Consider the following 26,182-nt stretch of genomic DNA (forward strand, 5'->3'; position numbering starts at 1 on the left):
ATTTTCATATTCTGATTAGCTTTCCTTCAAAACAATTTAAATTAAAAATGAGCCTAAACATGTACCCTGGGGCCTGGGCAGGTGTACTCCTACAGAACTGGTTTAATAATAACCTTCCTTGGTGATTTAAATTGACCGAGATGACTTTCTGCTGAAATAGTTACTCGCATTGTCCATTCTGGCATCTTGACTTTAGGGGAGTCTACTTTACCTGAAGGCAGTATTTCCTACAGTTCTTCAAAAAGATCCCCAAGAGAAATGCCTCACTGAGTGTTCTGACACAAGACATAACCTTTTCACAATCAGCCACTGTTTAAATGAAAAATTACAGTTTTAAAGAAAAAAAAACAAAAACAAGCAAGCAAACAAACAAGCAAACAAAAAACTCTGAAAAGTCTTGTGTCTAGATCCTGAAACATAGGACATAAGAGCCAAAAGCAAAAATAGGATCAGACAACCTAGTAATTCAAAATCTGTACTTGTAAAATATTTGGCCTGAAAGGCGGGTTCCTCAAGAACTGTATTTAATACCTCTAAATCTGGTTTATAGCTCTATTGTCTTTGTTAAGGATGCTTTAAATATTATCAACTTCCTCTATAAACTTGCTTTGTTCCACTAAAACAGACACACAATTGCTCTTGTTCCCTTAAATCAGAAAGAGGATTGGGTCATCTTTTTCTCTATAGGCATGATTCTATGCAGATATGCAGGCAATTGATTATTACATGGGTAACAGATTGATTTAGGATGCCAGTTGCCCTTTGTGGTTTATGTTGAGTCAGAATTAATGTAGCATATGGAGTCAACGTCCAGTTTCCAATTCACTTCATTGCTCCTCCTTATGCACTCACAGCACATTTGGATGTCAGATGGGATGCCAGATTGTGTTTAGAAATAGTGGTGAAGATGTGCAAGAAATCCCCATAAAGAGTCAAACAAAACAGCAGTTCAGGTTGCAGTCCTCTATGGGGACTGCACAGGAATAGGCATCATCTTTCCCCTGATGCTGTGGCCCCGATGACCATGTTGTAGTTCTGTGTTGCCAGTCATAGCAGATGCAGTTGGCAGGCAATGCAAGCCATCCCCAAAGAGAAAGCACAACAGTGTGTTCACCTTCTCAGTATGCAGAAACAGCAAGAGGAACACCACCTCTCAGTATAGGCTAGGGCTGATCGCTCATTAAGCTGGAGATCCCTGTAGCTGTGGTGATTACTTCTAAAGATTTCACAAAACAATATTTAAGAAAGGCAAACTTGCTGCCAATACATTTAAACTTGGTATGCACAAACAAAAAGGCAGTTAAATGCCACCACGATGCCCAATCCTATCAGATCTCAGAAGCTAAGCAGGTTCAGCCCTGCTTAGTATTTGGATGGGAGCCCTCCTGGCAATAGCGGGGGCTGTACGTTCTAGTCCTGAGGACTTCACTGGCATCATCCAAGCTCGCTCAGCTGTGGCAGATGAACCTTAGGATTTAAAGGGTGAAACCAGTTCTGCACACGCTGTGCCTCACCTGAAAAATGCACTGTGCAGGCTGGAAGGGCACACCCATTTGGGGAGAGCCCTTCCAGAATCTTCATTTGCAAAGCCTAGCCATACATATTACATACAGAAAAAAAAAAATAGTATTGTCTCCACCCAAAAAAAACCAACAAAAAACCATTCAAGAATCACTCAGCTAGTACTCCTCTTAGAGCAGAAAAGCATCTCATTCTTTCATGACTTCAATTAAAAAAATAAGAAAAGGTATTGCAACTTTCCTGACACTATTGAACTTTCTGAACAAGCAATCAATAGGGTTTCACAGAGCTTCCCTGCCAATCTGAGGAGGAACTGCTGTTCCCACAGGCCTTTGAATCTCTGCTGAAGTTCCAGAGCATGACGATTGAGTCTGTTTTTCTCATTTCCAGAGCATTCCTTACCCCAGCACAAGTTGGTTCCCTTCTGCACACTGGTCCTCTGTAATCCCTCTGGCTGTCTGCAAAGGAGGAGTGTACCTTCAGACAGGGAGCAAAGGAAAGCATGGCCAGTTTGTAGCCTTTGCTCACAAGCCTTGTGGAATAGAGAGGCCTTCCAGATACTGCTGACCTAGCTCTGACAGTGTAGCAAAGTGGCAAAGAACAGTGCAAAAGGCTGTCATTGCAGATACCAAAATACACAGCGGTGTTGCCTCACAGCTCTGGTATCATTTGAAGTTTCATGCCTTTGATACTATGGTGTTATTATGATATCTCCATCACCCATCACTGAGGCCAACCTAGACGACACTTGTGACATGATATAACAGAACTTCAGAGACTGAATATGCATTTTGAAAAGAACAGTGAAATGTCTTTGTAATCTTTTAATTTTGAGGCTGCTCTGTGCAGATGGCAGCATATATGGATATAAGGTAAACAGTTTTTGGAAGTACAAAGCAGATTTTTGCTATTAGGTGTATTAAAGCAGTTTCTAAGATCTCCCTTTAAGAGACATACATGCATAAGGAAAGAGACCTTTTTCAAACAAGCATATGTGTAACAAAGACAGAATAGATAAAGAAAAGTGCTATTGTTTCCATGCTTTAGTCTCCTTCATCCTAGGGAAACACACTTTTTACTCCAACATTTTCATCACTAGAGGCTCATATCTTTCAGTGCTGTCTGCAATATCCATATGAGATTCCTCTTCCCTATAAATTAATTTGTGTCTTTTGCACTCCCTTCAAATTCCTTTAGGACAACCTCTAACAATTTTCTTGATCAAATTAAAAAACCTAGTGTTTAACTCATCCTATTACTGTCTTCTCAGCAGCAGCAGAATATTCTCACTTCTGTAACTTGATCTTCACCCAGTTAACCTTCTCCCTCTGCAATTGCTCCTGTAGCAGAACTCTGAAGGTGATTATTCATCTTCTCCATGACCCAGCACTCAGCAGAAACTTTGCAGTCTTATTCCCTCTATGCTTTTTGCCCATAAATAAGCCATACCAGTAAATAAAAAATTCTCTATGATTTTAGGTCAGTAACCAATAGATTTATTACCCATCCATAGACATGTATCATTTAACTCAAACTGAACTAATAGTCTGCTGCACTGACATTTCCTCTTAGTGCTCTGACTTAAAACTTTAAGCTTAAGTGCCAAATGTTCAAAGCCACATCCTGTCTTTCTTCCCATTACCTTTAGATTTACCCCTGGAAAATACCATGAAGACTTATGATCAGGAATAATCTTAGATATGACCTCCTTATCCACGTCTACTTTTCAATTCTTACTGCACAACACTTCTCTACAGCTGAAACTTACAACCACATCACTCACTATCTTATTACTTGCTTCCCACAATATCCTTTTCTTTGGCTTTGACAAATACCATCTTGCCTTGCTTCTAGCCTGTCAGCAGCAAAGTTAGTTTTCTTAGCTCATTGTTTTGACTGTGCCATTCTTCTTGTATTCTGTAACAACAAACAGAAGCTGCTCAGGGTGCTTTTAAGGCTTTGCGACTGATCTATCCTCTCTCATTTACTGTATTGTCACACTTAAAGGCCACATTCATGTAAATAACCTTCCCTCAGATTTCCCACCCTGCCACACCTAAACAGATCAATTTCAATTATCCACTGGCAACTACAGCCAGAATGCTGACAACCAAACGTCAAACCCCAGCTTGCTTCTTTGGTCTTTGCTGCAGGCTGAACTGTGGAACCATCTTTTCCATATCAACTACAAGCCACTTGCTATCAGACCGATCAAGCCAAAGGCTGCAATGAGGTTTATTAATGAAAGTTACGAATTCAGAAGGTCAGTCACAGCTTATCTCAAAAAAAAAAACACCAAAAAACAAACAAACAAACAAACAAAAACATCAAAACCCCCCCAAAAACAAAAACAAAACAAAAACCCCAAAAGAACAAACCACACATATTCTTGACATTTCCAGCTGTGGCACATACTTTCTAGTTGTTGGCTAAATAAAGTCAGACATATTCTTACCTGAGGAACCTGCTTTGTACCATGCAAGTGAGTGAGAGTTTCACCTTTGACCTCAATAGGACTATGATGGATTTATGTATTTTAAACTTAGTCTGTGATTCATATGAATACTAAAGAACACTGTGTAAGAAGGGGCAGCCTTTCTGTTAGAACTGGGACTGCCTGACAGTGATAAGTCTTGATCACCCTTTTAGTGACATTTTCTATTGTATGACACATGACAACTGTCACATTCAACTCCTTGGGGTATAGAGGCCTTGACCTCTCCCAGAGACAATAACCATCAGCTTGTCCAACACTTCCTCTTATTATTTGTCTTCACTGAAACAAATTCATTCCAGTAATCAGAATTCTACTCCTCTCCACCAGCTATCAGTTTTCAGTATTTTCTCTGGTCTAAGCACATGGTGTCTTTCCAGTGATAAAAATCAAGCCTTCCATTGACTCCGTGGGAACATCTGATTCTCTAGCAGATAATCACAAAACCAAATGGTGAATGCAAACATGAGAAAAAAAAGTTAATCTTATTACTAGGTGGAACAAGTATAAGAAAAACAAGAGATCAACTGAAACAGGACTATTTATTAACTGGTATGGTTTAGAACAAAATTGAAATAAGGGAAGATTTAATTTAAGGACTGCACAAAGATAGAAAGAAAGGACTGGCTAGGGCTAAATGCAATCAAAGACAGATCAGAGAAAAAAGCAAACCGTAGGTATCAATCCTAAAAAATCCCCAACAAAATTGTATAAGCCACCTGTTGCTTGCACCTACTCAGAGTTTGACTCATGGAGAGAGGTACATTCAGATAAATGTTGTCACTCTTTCCTCTCTGTATCATGGTCTTCTAAAACATGAATTCTTCACTATAGATTTTTTTATCTTTCACAGACCTTCTATAGTAGCTTTTGAGGGGAGTGTAGCAGCTAGCAAAATCTGAGTGCTATCAATGGTAACACTAAAACAAGATGTTTTAGTCACTAATAAAATATTTCCTCTTTGGTTTGTCTGCAGTCTGGCTGCAATATGTTGTTGTTCAAGTAATAACTTTCAGATAACATCCTGAATGATTTTTAAGCTGTCATTTATTCTTTTTCTTTACCAAAAGATATTAAATATTGTCTTTTTTATTTCTTTCAACCCTATTACTTTGCACAGATTGTTATTAACACTGCTCTTCTATCAATTAAAAGGTAAGGGCCTCTAGACTTTCTGTGGTTCCAGATTCATCACTTTGTCTCTTTCCAAGAATGGACAGTGAGCGCCCAGCTGACAACAGACATGTGGCCATGCAAGTTGTGCAGTCAAGGGTATCTAATTATGATTCTGGGATAATACTGTGTCATCACTACTCACTGCAAAAACTGGCACACCAGATCAACAACATTTCAATGGACAGACCTTTGACCTTATCCTAATATGGCCCTTAAAAATCTCCACTTGAGATTTGGTCTCCAGCTGGGGTAATCTCTGTGATATTGTACAGAAGAGGACTGGACACATCAAAAGATTCTGCAGTCATAATAAATAAAGTGAAGAGAAAGAAGTCATATAGAGATCAAAACCAACATTGACTTAGAGTATTCTCAAAGGTGTGACTAGGTGCAAAGTTAACCCCAAGTGCACCATTGCCCCAAAGTTACAGGTTACTGTCATGTCTGGTCTCAGTTAAAAACCATTAAGGAGTCCATCAGTCATACTATTTTTACTGCTGGTTGAAGAATTTCACTAGTCATCTCTGGTCCCAAGACAACATTTCTTCCTCTCCTAAATCTTGTGAAAAATTGCCACAGAACATCTATAGGGATTTATCCTACTGCTCTTTAGATAAGAGAAATATAATGTACCGGATAACTCAGCAATTTTGAAGGTGCCCAATGCCAGTTTTCAGATTTGTAACCAGCTAGGGTAAGGAAAGCTCTGCTATGTGTCAGATGACTAGCTAGATTTATTGTTAGACATAATTACAGATTAAAAGTTATTTGAGAAACCTACGGTTTCAGTCATGAAATTAAGTTACAAAAGATAAAATGACAATGGTACCACTAGGATTACATAAAACATTTGTCCTGACTCAATTCAACAGCAACTATGCTGTACCTCATTTTCTCTTGGGTTTAATTGAAAACTTACCTAGTGCTATTGAGTTAAGATGGGATGATTTTGTCATGATGGCTCTTGCATCTGCCACAGACCTTCTTTCCCCACACTCACATCCACTTGGACATGAAAGAGCACAGGGTAAAAGGCTGAGAATCCCTGTCTCATCTCAAAGCCGAATGTCTCATCTCTGAAAGTTTTTCTTCTCTTTGCTTGTGAGTGATGCCACACAACACTGAGGAACAAGGAGTTATTTTCCTGTCTCCTGACCTCTTCTCCCAAAGCTTCCATGAAAATAGTCACCGTATCTCTCAATTAGCACATTCCGCCTCTCTGTTTAATAACCATTTTTAAACACATATGTAAACCAATGAATGCAGAAAATATCTATAGATACTATTTATTTTCAGCTCTATTAGTCTTATTCTAAATGAATAAAAGTAGGTAACATTCTGAGTAACAGAGATCCAGTCTCATGCTTTAGGTTGCATAAATTTTCTTCTACCATATAAATTGTATTTGTATTGCTATGTACAGTATGATGGTTAATATGTATGGACAAGAAAAGTAAGGATCAATGTATGAAAAGGCTTTGTTCTCTAGACTACCCTACTGAATAGGAGTACTCTTAGTGGATTAATGATGCACTAGCAGTTTAGCCAAAGCAGAGAAATACCAGTGAACTCTCTTTACTTACTGTCTAGATCAAGCAAAGAACTACACCAGCTCAACACCTAAAGGAGAGTAAAATTTCCAAAGCTAGAGGGAACAGACAACAGCTTTGTCAGGAATAACAAGAGTTAGGACTCTTTCCTGGCTAAGCTGAGAATGAAGCAATTGTTGGGAATGACACGCATTTGCCTAACTCAGAGTTAGATCTGACTGCAGAGTCCAGGTCTGTGTCTGGAATACAAAGAAAAAGTGGGATCTGATACTTCTGGAGTCTGACAAAAGGCAAGTGGATTCCAGCCCACAGCAGGGATAGTTATGAGACTCCAGGCAGAAACACACAGGGTAAGAAAGAGTGTTAAAACTAATGAAAGGGACCAATAGTGTGGAGTTATTTCCTTGCACTTCTGCACACATGCACTTTTGCAAAACTTCTTTCACTCTCTTGTTTAATGTTGACATAGGTATAAAAATACTTCTACAAAAATAAATTGTACGTACAGGTTTTAAAATGTAGCTTCGATGGCAACACATTTTATCCCTCCAGCTTTAATTGTGAGGATCACAGATCTGATAAAACCCAGACAAGATTACTAAAAAACCTGGATGACAATGTTATGAAACAGGTCCTAAGAAAGCCCACTCAGAAAGATGCACTCCCTAATCTACTGCTTGTCAATAGAGCAGATCTCATAAGCGAGATGGAGATTGGTGGCCATCTTGGCCACAGCCAGCATGAAGTGATGGAGCTTAAAGTCTCTGTTGATAGGAGGAAAAGTGCCAGTGAAACCTCAACTCTGGACATGAGGAGAGCAGACTTCAGGCTGCTCAGGGAATCAGTAAATAAGGTCCCCTGGGAAAATGTTTTTGCAGGTGCTGAGGTCCATCAGTGCTGGTCACTTTTCAAACATCACCTCTCAAGGATATGGGAGCAGGTAATTCCCAAATGTTGGAAGTCAAGCAGGTGACGCAGAAGGCTTTGGGAATAAGGCAAAAAAAAGGAAGGTGTATGCCCAGTGGAAGAAAGGTTAAGTGACATGGGACAAATTCAGAGATGCTGTGTGCCACTCCAGGGAGAAAATTCATATGGCCAAAGCTCAATGGGAGCCGAAGCTGCCAGAAAAGTGGGGGACAATAAATAGAGTTTTTTCAAATACACTAATGGCAATAAGCAATAGAGAAATATCATTGGCCCATTACATACAGGATGAGGATGTTCACCTCACAAACAGGGACAGAGACAAGGCAGAGGTGTTTAAAGCTTTCTTTGCCTCTCTCTTCAACATGAATGATGGACCAAGGGGGTCTCAGTGCCCTGAGCTGTAGGACCATGACTTCCAGAATGATCAATTCCCAGTCGAACTTGAAATGGTGCGGAATCTGCTGCTCCAGCTGGATCCCTACAAATCTATGGGGCCTGATGGGATTCATCCCAGAATCCCCAAAGGGCTGGCTGATGTCATTGCAAAACCTCTCTCAATGATTTTAAAGTAGTCTTGGGAATCTGGACAGGTCCCAGATGGCTGGAAGCTGGTGATGCCCATATTTTCAAGAAAGGCTAGTCAGAGGAGCCTGGAAACTATAGGCCCGTCAGTCTCACTTCAGTGCCTGGCAAATTTATGGAGAAGATTATGCTGGGAGGTATCGAAAAACACTTGAAAGACTACACAGTCTGGTCACAGCCAGCACGGCTTCATGAGAGGAAAGTTCTGCTTATTAAACTTGATTTCCTGTTATGACAAGGTAACCCACCTGGCTGATCAAGGGAAGCCAGTTGATGTCATCATTCTGGATTTCAGTAAAGCTTTCCATACTGTCTCTCACAGGATCCTTCTGAACAAAATGTCCATCACACAGCTGGATAAACACATCATGCAGTGGGTAAGCAATTGTCTCATGGATCATAGTGAATGGGGTAATATCAGGCCTCAGAAAATCAGAGAACTGGGAAATCACTAACCATATGAAGTTCAACAAGGGGAAGTGCTGTATCTGCACCTGGGATGGGGCAACCCTGGATGTATGTACAGACTAGGGAATGAGATGCTGGAAAGCAGTGACACGTAAAGGCATCTGGGGGTCCTGGTGGATGGCAAGTTGAACATGAGTCATCAGCGCCCTGGCAGCCAGGAGGGCCAACTGTGTCCTGGGAGCCATGAGGCACAGCATCACCAGCCAGGTGAGGGAGGGGATTGTCCCACTCTGCTCTGCAATGGGGTGGCCTCACCTTGAAAATTGTGTGCAGTTTTGGCCACCACAGTATAAGAAAGATGTTAAACTCCTCAAGAGTATCCAAAGGAAGGCAATAAAGTTGGTGAAGGGCCTTGAGGGGAAGCCGCATGAGGAGTGGCTGAGATCACGTGCTGTGTTCAGCTTGAAGAGGAGACTGAAGGGAGACCTCATTGCAGTTACAACTTCCTTGCGAGAGGAAGAGGAGGGGCTGTCATTGTGGTAACCAGTGACAGGACTCAAGGGAATGGCCTGAAGTTGTGTCAGGAAAGGTTTAGGTTGGATATTAGAAAAAGGTCTTCACCCTGAGGGTGGTTGGGCACTGGAAGAGGCTCCCTAGGGAAGTGGTGACAGCACTAAGCCTGACAGGGTTCAAGAAGCATTTGGATGATACTCTTAAGGCATATGATGTGACTCTTGGGTATGGTCCTGTGCAGGGCTAAGTGTTGGACTCAGTGATCCTTGTGGGTCCCTTTCAACTCAGTGTGTTCTATGATTCTATGATTCCTCAAAATCACACTCCTAGGATACTTTAGCGATGAGTTAAGAAATCTTTGTAGCATCCAACAAGATAGAGGAGAATATGCACAGACCCCAGGAGCTCTAAGAAGCACGTGGCACTCACACCTGAAGATCAGGAACATTGCTATGAAGTTGCAAGCTAGACAACTAGTAGACTGCTCTACCTTCTAATGGGGTCAGGCTGAACTTTTCATCACTGTGGGAAAACACTGAAATGCACTCCTGAGGAGGACAGAACTGGGAAGCAAGCAGCAGATATGACCAGCTATATACATGAGAGACTTGTTGGAGTTTTAAAATTATGCATTTTACTTGTACCATGTTTTAGTTCAGAAAGTTTCTGTATCCCTCCTTGCATTGTTTTTTACCCCTTCCCCTGTGTTCCCCAGAGACTTTGTCACTGATGAGTCATGGTGGTAATTAAGCACAAGCATTGTCTCTCCCTGGGACTGGGATGGTGGCAGCTGCCAGAACATGCCCAGGCATGCCTCCACCAATCCTGTCCCAGCAGGGGCTGCACAATCCCCAGGAACCCCCTGCCCTGTACCCAGTGCAGCCCATGGCTGCATGGCTGGAGTTCCTGATGGCTTCTGCCCCTGTCCTAACCCTATTGGTTGTCTCACTCGTCTATCCCCAATCCCTAGTTTTCTATTGGCTTTGATACTCCCATTTTCCCATTCGCTAACTGAGCATGGAAGTCACTTCCCCTTCTGGAGCCCTTGCCCAATCCTTTCCCAGTTCCAGTATTCCCCTTGGGACACCATAAAAGCCGCATGATTTCACAACAACCACATTTTCGCCACTCACCCCTGGACTGAGAAGACCTCTGTCTCAGTGCGAGGACAGGTGGGAACCATTCCACTCCCCCCAGCGTTGTATACATCACGTTCTGCATTAAAGACAGATATTTCTGTTCAGGTTTGAGTTTTGATATCACCTGTATTTTGCTATTTCTCTGTCAGATTGTAGGTAAATCACCAGCTACTCTCAGGATCATTTTGCATTGCATCCTGAAATATGAAAAAAGGTAGCTCAGGACAGGGAACTTGCTTTGAGGTACAGAGGGGTGGGACGGGAACTTAAAAGAGCACTGTGGGTTCTGAACCTTCAGGTTTGCCCTGAAACAGGCCAGAAAACAACATCATCTGATTAAAAAACTCATCTGTCATCTTATATCACATTTTCTGGAACTGTGGGTGGGGTGGGAGGCTGCAACTCATCATTTTTGTTTCTGAAACACCAAGGGCCAAATCATGTGAGCACTCTGATGAATTCATACTCCTTTGGAAAACAGCTTTACTAGGACTGACACAAACATGTTCTTTAAAGTATAGGATGATAATAATGCTTATTTCACCAAAGGATGATTGGTATCACTGATTTCCTTAACAGAAGAGATCTAAGGCATAGTTACTCAGGGACACTTAGCACATCAAAACCAACCCAGTCTTTCTTCTGTTTCCATGTCTACTTGAAAGTCACTCTTGGGCAGCACACTGGTACATGGCATCAGTGCCCATGAAATGGGTGCTGTGGTGGGTGATGTTGCCTTGGTGCAGGGGAAGAGCACTGCAAAATACAGCTTGGCTAGCAAAGACTTGGGTCTGCTTGGAAAGGTGAAGAGTGGCAAAACATGGGGAACAGAACAAAAATTATTTTCCCTGGGGTAGGCAGTGTCAGCAGTTATGCTGAGAGATTCTCTCACACTAAATTTCAGCATTTCATGGAAAAATTAAATTCATTAAGAACCTTTGTAGATGCAGCAAAGATGGGAAAGTGAACTGTTAAGCTGCTCATATAAGTCAGGCAATATAAAAGTATAATCTATCTATTGTTTCTTTTGATCATAACATTGTGAAGTGTCCAGATACTCAAACACAAAGCTTGTTTGTACTAAACATCAGATGTCCAGACACACCCTCTGTCCTGACTCTGCCAGAAGCTGACTAAATGAAGGAGAAAGCATTTTTCTCTACCTTCCTTATTCCTGGGCTGCTTGCCAGGTCCTTTTCCAAATGCTCGTGACTGCCTCTCGAGAAACGGGAGCTGGTTGTACCTCTTTCCCAAAAGCAGTAGGAGCCATCTCATGCATCCCTGCTGACTCAAGACAGGCCAATGGGATCCTGTCCTGGATCAAAAATAGCATGGCCAGCAGGACCAGGGAAGTGATCCTTCTCCTGTACTCTGCATTAGTGAGGCCACACCTTGAGTATTGTGTTCATTTCTGGGCCCCTCAGTTCAGGAAAGATATTGAGGTGCTGGAGCAGGTCCAGAGAAGAGCAGCAAGGCTGGTGAAGGGACTGGAGCACAAGTCCTATGGGAAGAGGCTGAGGGAGCTGGGGTTGTTTAGCCTGGAGAAGAGGAAGTTCAGAGGTGACCTCATCACTGTCTAGAACTACCTGAAGGGAAGTTATAGCCAGGTGGGAGTTGGTCTCTTCTCTCAGGCACTCAGCAACAGGACAAGGGGGCACGGGCTCAAGCTCTGCCAGGGGAAATTTAAGTTGCATATCAGAAAAAAATTCTTTCCAGAGAGAGTAACCAGGCATTGGAATGGCCTGCCCAGAGAGGTGGTGGATTCACCATCCCTAGAGGTTTTTAAACTGAGATTGGCCGTGGCACTGAGTGCCATGATCTAGTAAATGGACTGGAGTTAGACCAACGGTTGGACTTGATGATCTCGAAGGTCTTTTCCAACCCAATGGATTCTATGATTTTACGATTCTAAGATGGGCTGCTGTGGCAGGGGGCACGAGGGCAGCCCCATCAGTACCAGTCCTGCTCCTGTCAGCATCTCATAGGACCTTCCCAGCCTTGTGTGGAGCTGCCTGGCTCTGAGGACCAGATGCTGGACTCCACTAGCTCCGCTCAGCAAAGTGAGGTGGCCGGCCGAGCAGCCACATCAGCCCCTCCATGATGTGTAACATACAGCCCAAGAGCAGCTGACTGGAGGGTATGAATGCTTTTACTCCTGAAAGCCCCAGCTTTCTGGGCAGAGAGCTGACTGATTTACAGCTGTAATATCACTGTCTTCTGGCAGTCAGAGGTCTAAAATCCTTCCCAAGTGGCAATGCTTGGTCACTAATGGAGGCCATGCTCCCTCAGTCAAAGGGAGTGGTATATCCTCCAATGCCTCCAGCAGCCTTTCATGCAGTACATGGAAGTAAAACTGCAGTAATCTCAGACGTTAAAGGAAATAAATACATGCCAGCATGAACTCCACAGCAGTATTGAACAACTGTACTTTTCTAATACTGTGGATCAGAAAATATGAAGTTTTGAGCTAAATTAGTCTTTTAGCCCTGGAAGTTTTCTGTGGGAATTAGAAGCACTCATGTTGATAAATGTAAGTCCCTCAAATAAAGAGCTGCTTAAACATTCAGGCAATCTTTTAGAGAAGATAGTGTTTTCCTTGCCAGTATCGATACTCCTTTTTTATATTCCTTTCTCATAATTTTCAGTTTTATAATTTTTTTTTTAGGATTACAGAAGACATTTGGAAAGGGAAGGACATGAAGCTTGGGTTTGAAAAATGTAGGTTCAAAACCATCAGCTTTTCAGACAACTGAAAATAACACTTAGGATTACTTTAAATGAATTAAAATTTTCCATTTTTTTTCTTATAAACTATCTGCACCTATACAAACCCCAGTGTTACTCTATTTAGGAACAGCTGCTCCATTAAACACAAGGGGAAACACTGCACCATTCTTTCTACTGTCTTTTTAATGATGGTCCTGGATTCTTATCTTTTAAGCAGGAGTATTGTCTCCAGACAATTTGAGGATTTAATCCACTTATATTACCCAGGCAAAAATCACATATGTAAAGGAAGTTGAAAGAATATGAAGAACCTTTTATTAAATGAACTAGTAGCCATGTAGCTTGGAAAAAGCCTGGAGGAATTCCTTTAGGGTCTTACCCTAAGCCTGATTAAAGGAATTCAATTATATCTGCTGACAAACCTCTCAGAATATTTTGTGAACTGTAACTGAAGTGTGACTGAAACTTATCATTCAGGCAGAAATCAATTCAGTGTTCCTATAGCAAAATGTAAAACTCCCATTCCTAGTAATTCTAATTTAATTGAAATAACCACAATTTTAAAAATTGGTTGGGCAAGAGTATCCTACAGGGTGTTGACATCCAACTTCTTTCTGTGGAAGCTGAGTTATAGCAGTGCCAATTTATGAACTATTGAGAATGTCTGTGATTTAATTAAAAACAGAAGAGATAAACCCCTTCATAAATGAAAGCTAATGCCCCCTAATTGTGTATAGCTGAGGAAGAGTACAGAGGAGCATGTGTGAGCTTTCTTTCCTTACAATACCCTGGAGTCTCAAGTTCTGGGAAATGGCATGATGATTATTTTTCTTTCAAATATTTGATTCTTGTGTATGTGTAGAGACCCACTTAATAATCCAGAGCATCAGGAACTGGGGCTTGAATTTTCAAAGTAGTCTCCCAGCTCTGCAAACCTCATTCATTGGATGCCACTCTGAAAAACCTGAGGTGATGCTTCCTTTGAATGCAATCACTATTGTACCATCCACTGTCTATTTTTAGCTGCAACTTTAAATATAATAGAGGAGTCATGGCCAGAAACATGTCAGAATAGTCAAGTGTCTTAATTCCTCTTCACCTAACACAGAAGCAAGGCAGGATGGGCTGGGGAATCAGCACTTATCAGTACATCTTGAGACAAGAAAAGCATCAGAAATGTGCTCTGGGGATTTTCAGGCACGGCAGAATCAGACCAAGCAGAATTGCACTTAGAAATTTGTTGTTTCCTATAATAATGGTTGTGCTCTGAATGTGCTTTCCTTTGCCTTGCTATTGAGTTCTCCTTGCATAGTACAGAGGAAGCCTCCAAGCACCATCATTGCAGTTGTCTCAGTAGCTAGAGTGCAGAATTGCTTGTGTCCAAATGAGGCTTCAGACACACCCTGATGATACTATTTGTTCTCCTGAATGTTTTCTACTACATTATTCCAGAGGCAGGTTTGACCTTCTTGTAGCATGCAGGATGCGGCACGCAGAAATTTACAAGATGAAGCAATGCTGTCTTCTCCCTTGTTTTCTAAATGCAATCTTTTGTTTGCTCTTTTGACTGCAGTTGTTCTTGCAGAAAAGTGTTCCCAGCATATCTAAAAGAAGTCTTTTTGTGATTTCATTGTGTATTCATAAAGGGAATCTTTTTTCCCCATATTACATTATTTTGCCTTCTCAGCATTACTTGCCTTTGCTCGCTGATTTTCCAAGCCTCTCTAGTGAAAATGTTGAATACTATATGTCTTATATGCATCTGTCAGCCTTGGCTGTTGTCCAAGAACAGGACAGTGCCTCTCCCTTAGGTTCCTTGAGGCCCCAAATCACATACCTGAGAGATCATATCTTACTCTTATTTGAAAACACAGAAGTTATTGGTGTTTTGATTTAGTTACATATAAATATACTGTTCAGAAGTATATTTAAGTACATGAGTACATTGCCCAAGCACCAATACTTGTCCAGTGCCTTACTGGTTATCTCATAAGAAACTAAGGGTAGTTCCTGTTAAAATTTTAGCCAAAGCACAAATATATATAAATGAAATACACTGATTAACTTATAATGATGACTCCTTCAATCATCTTTTCCATTAGTGTGGAATTCATCAAGGTACAGAATGCTTGCAAAACAGTGCTTCAGGTCTAGTTGTCTGAAATGCAAGATCTAAACTTGGGATATGAAAAATCTGATTCTGACCTGACACACATTATTCTTCAAGGTCCCAAAACAGAGAATAGGTCTGAAATACTCATTTTTGAGCTGTTGAAGATTGCTTAGTGGTCATCTAAATAATCACACTTTGCCTATGGTGTCTGTACATTCATTCAGCATGAAGAGTTCATAAGATTTTTTTGACACTCTTGCTATCTTTTGGTAGGTAGTTTCTGACATCCTAATTAGTTCAAATTAAATTAGACATTTAGTCTTCTGACATCTGGAACCATGGCTGCCAGCTATTTCCCTTCTCACTTTTTCCTGAAAGAGATAAAATGTTAGGCTGTATGTTAAAAAGCTCATCTGCCTGCATACAAAGGAGCATGAAGACAATGGCAGGTGGGGAAACCAAATAATATGCTTCCTCAGCTCCTCCCAGACCCATCATGGAGGGGCCAAAGGGCCATCAAAGGGCCACCTCCACATGCCCAGAAGAGCACAGGGGCACAATGACAGGTGGTCCTGGGGGAAACAAGCCCCTGTGTCCAGACAAAAACCCCTTCAAAATGAGTCAACAGGAGCACCTTTAGGACTGTAGGAGATTACTACCTAAGGGTATATAGGATGCATTGTAAGAGACAAGGGAAGAGCACTTGGGCACAGCACAAGATTTAGAATGGGATGTTTGGTGAAGAAACTAAAGGTGGGGAAAGGGAAGGCTCAAGAACATTTGGGGAGGAAGTATAAGTGAAAATGGATGAGTTGTAAGAAGATGAAAAGGACTGGCCCTGTGTAAACCAGGACAGGTTGGTACTGATTGCTTGGTCATAACCCTCTTCCTGACCAGTGAAGTCTGTCACATCTTCTTATTAAACTCTGTTTCTCTTTTCCTGGGTGATTGCCTCTATCTCATGTGCACATGTGCGGCTGGAGGTCTAAAAGCCAGTAACCGCAGTGGGCTCGTGATTGGGAGGAGTTGCATTGTCTGCAGTGCAAAAACTGGCAAGACCAGCATGAGCGAGCATGTGATGACTTATAAAGATCAAGCCAGAGTAGTTGGAGAGTGGGTGAAGTGCCCTGGGTGTCAGGTGCATGCGTGTGTGCACGTGTGTCATTGTGGCATCCTTAATGGGTTGTATGTGCATGCATGCCTGGATGTGTGCATGTGTGTGTATATGTAAGGATCTGTACCGGCAGCTGGAGAGGGGCTACAGTATGATGGACTCATACGTCTTGGTGCAAAATACTGGACACTGGGATCCAGTGTTTGAGCCCAGCTGCTGGAGGGATCCAGCTTATATATATGCATATATATAGATACACATACATACATACATATGTATAAAATTATTACTAGTGGACCTCCAACCTGATTAGCCAAAGAGGTGAGAATCTTCTATGAGGCCATCGGTACTGTTTGTGTTGGTGTGAGTACTAAGCATCTCTGTGCTGATGTACGTGGCTTGCAATGTGAATATATATAGCTGTGTTGCACATATACACATGTATGCATATAGTTGGGAAAGATGCTCAGCCTCACTGCTAATTGGACCTTGGGCATGGAGCTGTGAAGCCTCACTTCTACGAGGTTATCGGATTTGGCTCCTCCCCTAACATAGTCCTCCCAGTAGACTGTTCCATGGCCATGTAGCTCCTGTGTCAGAGCAGCTCTGAGCCAAGGCCAAACAGACCCACAGGAGACAGAGCCTGTGGAACCTCTAGGGAAAATGTGTTCATTCACCATCACTCAACTATACATACCACTCCTTTGAATCTTTCTGGACTCAACTAAATGCAGAGTTTTGGTACGTCCCTTTTGGGTCAGAGAGACCCATTCCACTACAAAGTTAGCACTGATGCTTTTCTTCTGCTGCCCAAACACCTGGCTGTTCTCTGTGCCTGCACTGGTTTATGGTCCAGATTCTGTCATATCTGCATCCTTCAAATACATAGATTTTTCTAGGAACCAAGTTAAGGTAAGGACAGCCTTCTCCTGTGGATAAGAAAGAGGAACCTTGCTTGCTTTTGCAATAATTCTCCTTAAAGTACTGATCCTAAATAATTTTTGAAAACAGTATTTCTCATAGAGACTGGATTTTAGAAGGCTGGGTCCAAATGAGATTTATGTTCTAAACACACCACACAGGTAGGAAAGAGCACAAATGGAAATTTGAAATCTACAGAAAAAAGAGTGAATGCGCTTGGGAAGCTTATGCCTTAAAACAAAAGTGGATGTGAATGTATTAAAAAATGTTAATTTGAACATATTGGGGAATTATAAAGATTTTTAGAAATGGTATTATACAACTAATATTAGGATAGTGGGACCCCTGAGGTATCTGGATGGAAGGAAACTTCTAATTTAATTTTTATGTCTCTGAATTCTAGAGATTTTTGGTTGGTTGGTTGGGTTTTTTCTGTTTTACTATAAATATGTTCCTGCAATCTGATGTCACATCATTAATGCCTTAATTTTCCAGACCGTGTTTTTTCTTGTTGTTCTAATTTTTGCCTTGGTTCCATATAAGGAAAGAAATACAAAAAGGGGTTGTTTTACATAATCATCACCTGTTCTCATCTTTCCTATTTTTCTACAACCATTCAGCCTAAAAGAACATATGATTATTCAGTGAAAGCCCTGCAGCCACAAACTCCATCTGATTTGTAGCCTTCAAAGTATTATTTGTATAAAGACAATAAAAAATACTTTTTCCTTTATATGGATGACTGTAAAGAGTTTGATCTGTGAAAAGAACAGCAAAGATTTTCTTTCTCTGGCTCTAGAAAATGACTCAGTAAGAGATTTTGATCTCTATATTGTAAATTTGATATCCTGTGGATCTCCTCTTCACCTCACCTATTGAGTTGCCTATTATATTATATCTTTCAAGCTTAATACATGATTGATTAAAAAGCTTCATTTCTTCTTGCTTTTCAATGATTATTCTTCACTTAAATATTTCAAAGTCATTATCAGTCAGACTCATTGGTGTAGGAGAGTTCACTTAAACTGCTTCTGTTTTGTCTTAGGTACTAACCACTGGAGTGTAAAAAAACTCTTAATACAAGCCACTAATCTTTCTGTCCTAATGTAGACAGGTTTTTTAAGGATATATCTCAGATATGTGTGGTTCCCAATGCACAAAGAGGAGTTGGTATGTATTTTATTGCATAAATGCACACCTGTTATTTTCCTACATGTCTCTGGGTGTGTGTAGTCCTTTTCTCTGAAACTGCGTGCTCACCTGTCTATTGGACTTCTAAGACACAGAAGCAGTAGCTTTGGGGTCTTTTCCTTACAGCCTAGTCAAGGTTTGGAGATTTTGGATGACTTCCTTGACCTCTTTCTTTGCTACAGGCTCTCTGATGGAGAAATCTGTTCTTCAATCTCTACTAACATTTCAATTTAAATGGAATATTACCATTTGACTACAGAATTGCTCTCAGCCATGCTGCTCAGCCATAGTTGCTGCTACAAATCACAATGCTTGTTCTGCAATGTTACTGCTACTTTTTTCACTTTGTTCCCTGAAAGAATAGCTGTAGATTGATCTGGATTTTCATGTGAAAGTTCTGACAATATCTAGTCTTAGGGACCAAGAGAACAGAGGAGTAGCACCTTTGAATCAGAAAGCACTTGGAGTGCTCTGCTAATGGAAGATAAATGGCTTTTTGCAGGAAGGGGCAAAGGAGTGTGGAAATCAGCTGCTTCAAATGGAGTTATCCCTACTCTACATGGACCTGCTGGAGGCTGAAGGCCAGGCCAGTTTCCTCAAACACTGTGGCAGTGAATAAATAATAGCAGAAATGTGCAGACAATTAGCTGAATCTCTTTTTTCCCATGGAGCCTTGGCATGTTAGTCAAGGCATTTTTTTCTTATGCATACAGAAAAGGGAGAACTTTGTAGCCTGCTACACAGCTGTAGGCAGGTTCATTGTGAGGGATTTCCCCTCTCAATTCCTATAGTCTACATCTGCATTTTGTTAATTGGAAGAGTGAGAAATGCCTCTTAAACAGAATTGAAGAATACTAGGAAAATATTGCAGCTATGGGGCAGCAAACTGCTGCTCCCACAAGGACAGCTACTGTTGAACTGTCACATGCCTCACAGTACTTGCAGTCGGCAACAGTATCATGCACATATCCCTTACCATGAAACGTGGGAAGCACAAGGTTTGCAAACGTGTATTCAACTTCAAACCTCAGTGCCCAGGAGAGATTTGTCTCAAAAGCATCATTTGAGTGTGTGAACTCAAGGTGAGAAATAGTAAGAGAAAGTTATGCTGCTTCTGTAATGAAAGACAAACAGCATGGGCTTAAGCACCTTTTAGAGTTTACCTGCAGGGTCATGAAGAGGTTCCTGTGACAAAAACAAGAGGCAGGGTCCTCTGAGCCATTTCCATCGGAATACAGACATTGGGTGTACAGAAAGAACAGTCTCTCCTAATAAAAACACTTCAAAAGGCAGAGCACTGTGACCAGGCACAGGAAGGGAGCAAGAAGCAGGACAGCAATATCCTCAGAGCTCTTCAGAGAAGAGACAATCTTAACTTTTCTGCCACATTCCTGAGCATCTTCTAAAACCTAGGTTCAACCAGGACACACTCTGCCAGTCACAGAGAACTGAGACTCACACGGAACACTCTACCCGCCCTAAAACCCTCTACGTGAATCTTGCAACACATTTTACATATTTATATTTTCCAGCACTGAGCAATGTTTGCCCTACATTTCTTCTCTTACACTGCAAACAAATGCATGTCCTCACTCTACCTATCTCCCTGTGGGAATGGTTTTCTGAACTAGATGCTGCTGCTTCAGTAGCACAAGGCCCTTAACAGGCAGGTATCTCAGCAGGGCTCCAGTCAGCCTCCTCTCCTCTGGCCCCAAGTCACTCAGTGTCGCTTCCATGCTGACTGTCTTCCTAACAGTGAGCATGGCTGTCTAAAATGCTTGCTTGTTCAGAAAGTTCAGAGCCTCGGCATAAACTTAGAAGAATAAGTTCTCGACAAATTAGCTTCTCAGCAAAATCCTTACATCCCAACAGGGAGCTGGGAGTATTTGCTGCCAGTTGCTAAAGGTATATTCCAAAAGCATGAGGAATGCAAAGTCCACGTCCTGAACCTCCCTTATCTCCATGTCCCATAACTTCGTAAAACTGGCAGAAGACTCAACTCTCTGGAAATGCAGAAAATACTCATTTTACAGTCTTATTTTCCACTTTTTACACATGCAAGAAGCCTGTTGAGAAAGAATTTGGAGTTAACAAAATTCATTCTATGACTGGAAAATGACAAATGAGAATAGGTTAAGCACAGTTTTATGCTATCTTCCTTGGGTTTTTTATCCCATATATGCAAAAAAAAATATAAATTTAAAAGGAATATAAGCATTTCAAGCAAATAAGATAGTGTTTTTAAAAATTTCTCTAATCAAATTTGTCAATAATTTAAGAGGGTACTTTCTGGAAGCATAATATAGCATTTTTTAGAGGTATGCAATTTCAAGGCAAGCTTTTTTTATTTCTTCAAGTTATTGAAAATGTTTACTTTCCACTGCTTTAATTTGTATCTTGCAGACTTCTTTCTGCCACTGAACAGTTCAGAAACACAGAGGTGAGGTTCTTTCTTTACTATTCAATTAGGTAAATAAATCCTTGCTGCTTGAAAGATTCTCTAAAGAATAGCAGGTAGATATATTATGTAAGATTTTTTCAATCTTGTAACAGCCCTCATCTAGAATACACACATACAGTTTTAAAAGAACATTGATTACAGTATCCACCAAGTGCTAAAATAAGTTGTTTGGTTTTAAAGGAGTAAGAAAAACATTTAAAAAACCTAAAAATTTTATTCTAACATAACATGAAAAGATTAAGAATTATACCTAACAGTACTAGCTATGATGAAAGTATAGCTGTCTGTTAAAAAACTGACTACTGATTGAAGCTCACAATTTCAACCTCTATCAATTGCTTTCTTGGGTGACTCATCAAATCAGTGTTACCTAAAAAGTCAATATTGAGAAACTAGGTAAACCAATAAATACTCCTTTCAGTCACACAATTGCTACCACTCTTGAGAACACAGTCAAGCGTTTTATTGTTTATACTTTTTCATTTACACATAAGAGAAACAATCGATGCAGTTCTATCACAGCAGGTGGACCATATCCTGAAACTCCGCTGAGTATGTGTAGACTTGTCTTAAGGTCCAATCAGGAGGAAGGGGAAAAAAAAAAGAAAATGGGAGAAGGAGGAAGGCAAGAAATTTCACTAACATCAGTTAATTCATGATTCATGGGTATTTATTTTGCAGGTGAAATTGCTCTTCTGAAAGGGCAAACTGCTTCACTTCTTTACAAAATACACTAAATAATGTAAGTATTTAGAGAATTATAAATTTTGCAGTGGTTCATGCGGTAAGGGTGTGCAACCGACAGAAAATGGAAACATGGTTACAACATCAAACTGCTACTTTTATTCCCAGCTGGTTTATGGGAAAGGTCACAGGACTTCTTGATTTCTGCTCCTGAGTTATGGAGCAGAAGCAAGAAGTCTTTACTTTATAAAGGCAACTATGAGGACAGACTACAGATATGCAGTGCAGTTGAACAGGTCTACAACTCTTGTTTCTAGAGCATTTGCTATCGTTTTGAAATACAAATATAACTTTTGCACACTGTCACTTCTCTCACATGTTCAGCTGAAGGAGTCATTTACAGAAATTACTGCAATGCTCCTATTTTAAAAGCTGCTTTTTTCTCCTCTTGGCCTCCTAAGTCACGGGAGCAACTCTTTCTACTGAAAGAAATAAATTACAGGTGTGCAGAAGTACAACTATGCTACCAACACGGACAGAGACAACTGTGCTCTTGTGCACACCCCTACAACCGGTCGGAGAACAAATTAAGAAGTTAAGCCTGCAAAATAAATGGAGTTTACTCTCAAACTTTTTTCTTCATTCCAGATGAATTATAGACCTTGATTCGAGGCTGCCCTCTTTTTTTGCAACTGATCTGCGTGCCTATTGGAACAGCATCTCTGCCAGAGTCATTACACTGAAACGCAGAGCTGAGCAGTTTGGTGGCAGTATGTATTGACGTTTTTGCAGCATCATGAATCTGGCAACTGGGCTTGGGGAAGTTTCAAGCAGTGGGTCTTTACAATAGCAACTTGATTCTGCAGACAAAAAGCAAAAGATTGGCAAAATTATTAAAGTGTCACAATAAAGGCATGTATGCATTTTGCAGAACGTGGCGCCGAGTTTAACGACGAGCTGGCGGCCACTGCTATCAGCGGCGCAGAAAGGCAGAGTCCCTCCGTGTGTGAAGAGACACAGCGAGATATCCAGCATCTCGCGGGGGCTAAGGGGCAGCTTTCCCCCCGGGACGCCTGCTCCTTGCCGGATCCGCTCCCGCAGGAGCAGACGGGGCCGTGAGGAGGCCGGAAAGTAGGGCTCGACTTCGCCAGAAGCCTTGGTCTGGGGTCTGTACTAACTCCCTTCCTCGAAGGAAAGAAAAAAAAAAAAGGACAACAAAAACCCCACCAAAACAGAAAATGCCACGCCGCTGGCACCGGGGCTGCACTGGCTGCCAGCCAAGGGAGCAGCACCTCCCGCTGCCCAGCGGTGCTCGCACCTGCCGATGAGTGCCGGGAGGCGGCACCGGGAACGCCGCCGCGGCCGCGGGCAACGGCCCGGCCCCTGCCCTCTGCGGGGAGCTCCGCTGCGGGCTCGAAAAGCAAGTGCCGTTTAGCACTAATTGGCCAAACCATGGGCATTAGCATGCGAAATGGCGGCAGACTGGTTTAAAAGGAGGAGTAAAAAGCAGACTGCCGTTGAGTCACTCCCTGTGAGCTGGAGAGGGGGCACACACAACGCACACACACACTGTAAAATGTCAGGAGCATGCAGCATCCCCGCTGCTCGCCGCCACCTGCGAAGGGCCTGAACACCAGCAATTTGTGAAGTCGCATCCCCTCTCCCCCCGCTTCCCGGCCCCCCCAGCCCCTCGCGTCCCGAGCACCTCCGGGGAGGGGGCGACGGAGCGCAGACCTACCTGTGGCGCCGGGCGCGGGCGTGCATGGGGACTGCCCCGGAGAACACATCGCATTCAACATTTCAGCCTGTGCATCGGAAACGTATGAGTTTGTGGAAAGCTTGTTTGAAGTCTTCGTTAGACATTGTATAGATGACGGGGTTGATAAGGGAGTTGAGATATCCAAGCCACGTGAAAAAGTCAAAGATGGCCATGTGGAACCAGCAAGCGTCCTTGCAAATAGGCAACACCAGGCTGATGATGAAAAAGGGCAGCCAACAGACGATGAAGGCTCCTAAAATAATCCCTAAAGTCTTTGTAGCTTTCCGCTCTCTAGCGGCCGTTAGCTTCTTTTTCTCCAGCAGGGCGTCTGAGACCTTCACCTTCACCTGGTTCATGTACACGGGGGAGCCCGTTTCGCTGGATCCCTCGGGAGCCTTGGAGTTTATGGACGTGACGGAGGAGGTCGACCCCGGGGAGTCTGTGATTAACTGAGCCCGCGTTAGTCTTTTACCTGCTTTCTTTGGCGTCTGCTTCAAAATCCGCGACCTGGCTTCCACGTAGATCCTCCCGTAGAGAGCTATCAGCAGCAGAGTGGGGAAGTAAAAGGCTCCTACCGTGGAGTACACGGTGTAGAGGACGTGGTCCGTGTTCACCACACAGTGAGAGACTTCCTCAGCCTTCGCCTGCCGCCAAAACAAAGGGGGCATGGAGATGCAGATGGAGAAGATCCATACCAGTGCGATCATGCCCGCTGCCCGCTTGGGAGTCCGTTTCGTGGAGTACTCGACGGCGTCAGTGATGGCCCAGTAGCGGTCCAGGGCGATGACACAGAGGTGCAGGATGGACGCCGTGCAACAGGTGATGTCCGAGGACAGCCAGATATCGCAGACAATCTGACCCAGCTTCCACTTGCCGGTCACAGTGTACACGGTGCTGATGGGCATGACGAGAATGGAGACGAGGAGGTCGGTGACGGCCAACGAGGCGATCAGATAGTTGGCCGGCGTGTGGAGTTTCCTCGTCTGGTAGACCGTGGCGATGACAAAGGCGTTGGAGAGCACCGTGGCCAGGGTGAGCAGCGCCAGGACGACGGCGAGCACGATCTTCCCGGAGAGCGGGGTGGCATCTTGGTAGATCACTTCCTCGGCGCTACAGTTTTGGTAAGAGCCGTTGGCGGGGACCAGCTGCGCCCGGCAGGGGCCGGCCGGCTCCATCCCTCCGCGGCCGCCGCCCCCGCAGACGGCGGGACTCGGCGCGGCACGGCGGGGCCGCTACCCCGGCAGGACCCCGTCGGCGCCGGGGGAGGGCTGCAGCATCCCCGCGCCGGCACCACCTCCCGCCCGCTTGCCCGCCCTTCCGGGAGCACCGAGCGGGCTCCGCGGAGGCTCACTCGCCACGGGCGAGGGAGCAGGGCAAAGCGGGGGCCAGGCGTGCCCGCTCGCCCCGCCAGCTCATCGCCCCGCCGCCTGCCCGCGGAGCGCGGCGAGCCCCGGACATGGGGCTCCCGCCCCGGCCACTCCTAAGCGCAGCCCGGCCGCCCGCGGCTCCACACCGAGTCTCGACGGGCGCAGCGGCGGCGCCGCATGCCCGCGGGCGGCGGCCTCGCCCCTGGGCTGCGGGCGCGACGGCGCGGCGGCGGGGGCTGCGAGGGCAGCGGAGCCGCCCCGCCGGGCCGTGCCTTCACACGCAGCCCGCCGCAGCAAGTTTGCAGCCGCCGCCGCGGGTACGGGAGGAGCAGAAGTAGGAGGAGGAAGAGGAGGGTCCGCGGGAGGCAGGGGGGGAGACCACCTCCCATTGCGCCCCGCCGCAGGCCATGCTGTCGGGGTCCAGCCTCCGCCCACCACCGGCAGCCGCGGACAGAGGCCGGTGTGAGGGAACGGCGAGCAGCCGCCGCCCCTTATATAGCGGCCGGCGCGGCTCCGCGGCACCGAGCAACCGGTGCCTCTCCCGGGCGGGCTGTCCGCCTGTCCGCGGAGGAGGAGCTGCTACCGCCTCCCTCGGCCCTCCCTCCCGCACTCACTAGCCGTCCGGCCGGAGGGGCCCGCCCCGTCCCGCGCACCGCCCCACCGCTGTCCCCCGCCCCTGTCCCTGCAGGCGTCGGGAGGAGCTCGGACTCGCTTCCCGCCCCAGCGAGGGGGCAGCCTTTCTTCCCGCCTAAGGCGCGGTGTTACCGTGTCGGGTTTTGCCTGTCATCCCTGGTCCTACGGTTTTCCCCATCCCGTCTTGAACCGTGCCCGCTACGCCGCGAGGCTGGGTGATGGCAGGCTCCCCACAGAGCCCGCGGGCTGTAGCGCCCGCCACCTTGTCCCTCGGCGGCGTTGCAGGTGCCGCTCGGTGCCGGAGCTGGGCGTGCGGGAAGGTTAGGGGGGACCAAGACGGTGCGGGACGGGCGCAGCCGGAGCGGACAGACAGATCGGAGCCGCCCGCCCTGCCCGGTGGGCGAGGGGCTGCGCAGCGCGGCCAGTCCCGCTACTGCGGTGCGTGTGCCACCGCATCACGCGCCTGTTTTATAGTAATCCTGTGTCTTCTGAGCTCTGGCTATTCCTCGCGCCGCACCCCCCCCCCCCACCTCCGCTCCCTTTTTAAAAAATATTTGACTTGGGCTTGTAAGTGTTCATGCGGTTGAGCACCCCTGACGTGCCCCGCAGGCTCTTCCAGCGCTCGGGAGGCGAGGGCAGGAGGAGCACCGGGAGCACACGTTTGTCCAGGTCCCGCAGCTCCTGCCAGCGTTTGTTCTCCGCAGCCGCAGGAAAGTTTTGCACACAAAGGGAAGTGCGAGCTTGCTTTTTGCTGGATCAGGGTAATTCCAAGCTTGGTGAAACGTCTGTGTTCCAGCCCGAGCAAATCTTCCAAAGATGCCACGACAAACCCAGTAAAGAGCAGGCAAGGCTTTTTGGGCTGCATACGCTGCTACCTGCCTAAACTTCATGTAAACTCCCAG

General features: G+C 44.4%; 1 protein-coding gene across 1 annotated transcript; it reads right to left on the reverse strand.

The window, feature by feature from the left end:
* Positions 1-21,274: 21,274 nt before the first annotated feature.
* On the reverse strand, positions 21,275-25,206 carry HTR1B (5-hydroxytryptamine receptor 1B). Its single transcript, XM_071547833.1, has 2 exons — positions 23,260-25,206; positions 21,275-22,381 (listed from the first exon to the last, which is right to left on the reverse strand). The coding sequence occupies exon 1, from the start codon at positions 24,453-24,455 to the stop codon at positions 23,322-23,324; it is 1,134 nt and encodes a 377-aa protein (XP_071403934.1). The 5' UTR covers positions 24,456-25,206; the 3' UTR covers positions 21,275-22,381; positions 23,260-23,321.
* Positions 25,207-26,182: the final 976 nt, after the last annotated feature.

This window comes from Pithys albifrons, chromosome 2 (assembly GCF_047495875.1).
Source record: "Pithys albifrons albifrons isolate INPA30051 chromosome 2, PitAlb_v1, whole genome shotgun sequence".
NCBI lineage: Eukaryota > Metazoa > Chordata > Aves > Passeriformes > Thamnophilidae > Pithys > Pithys albifrons.

Coding starts and splice junctions, on each gene's coding strand:
- HTR1B (XM_071547833.1), bottom strand. CDS start 24,455: ATGGAGCCGGCCGGCCCCTGCCGGGCGCAGCTGGTCCCCGCCAACGGC.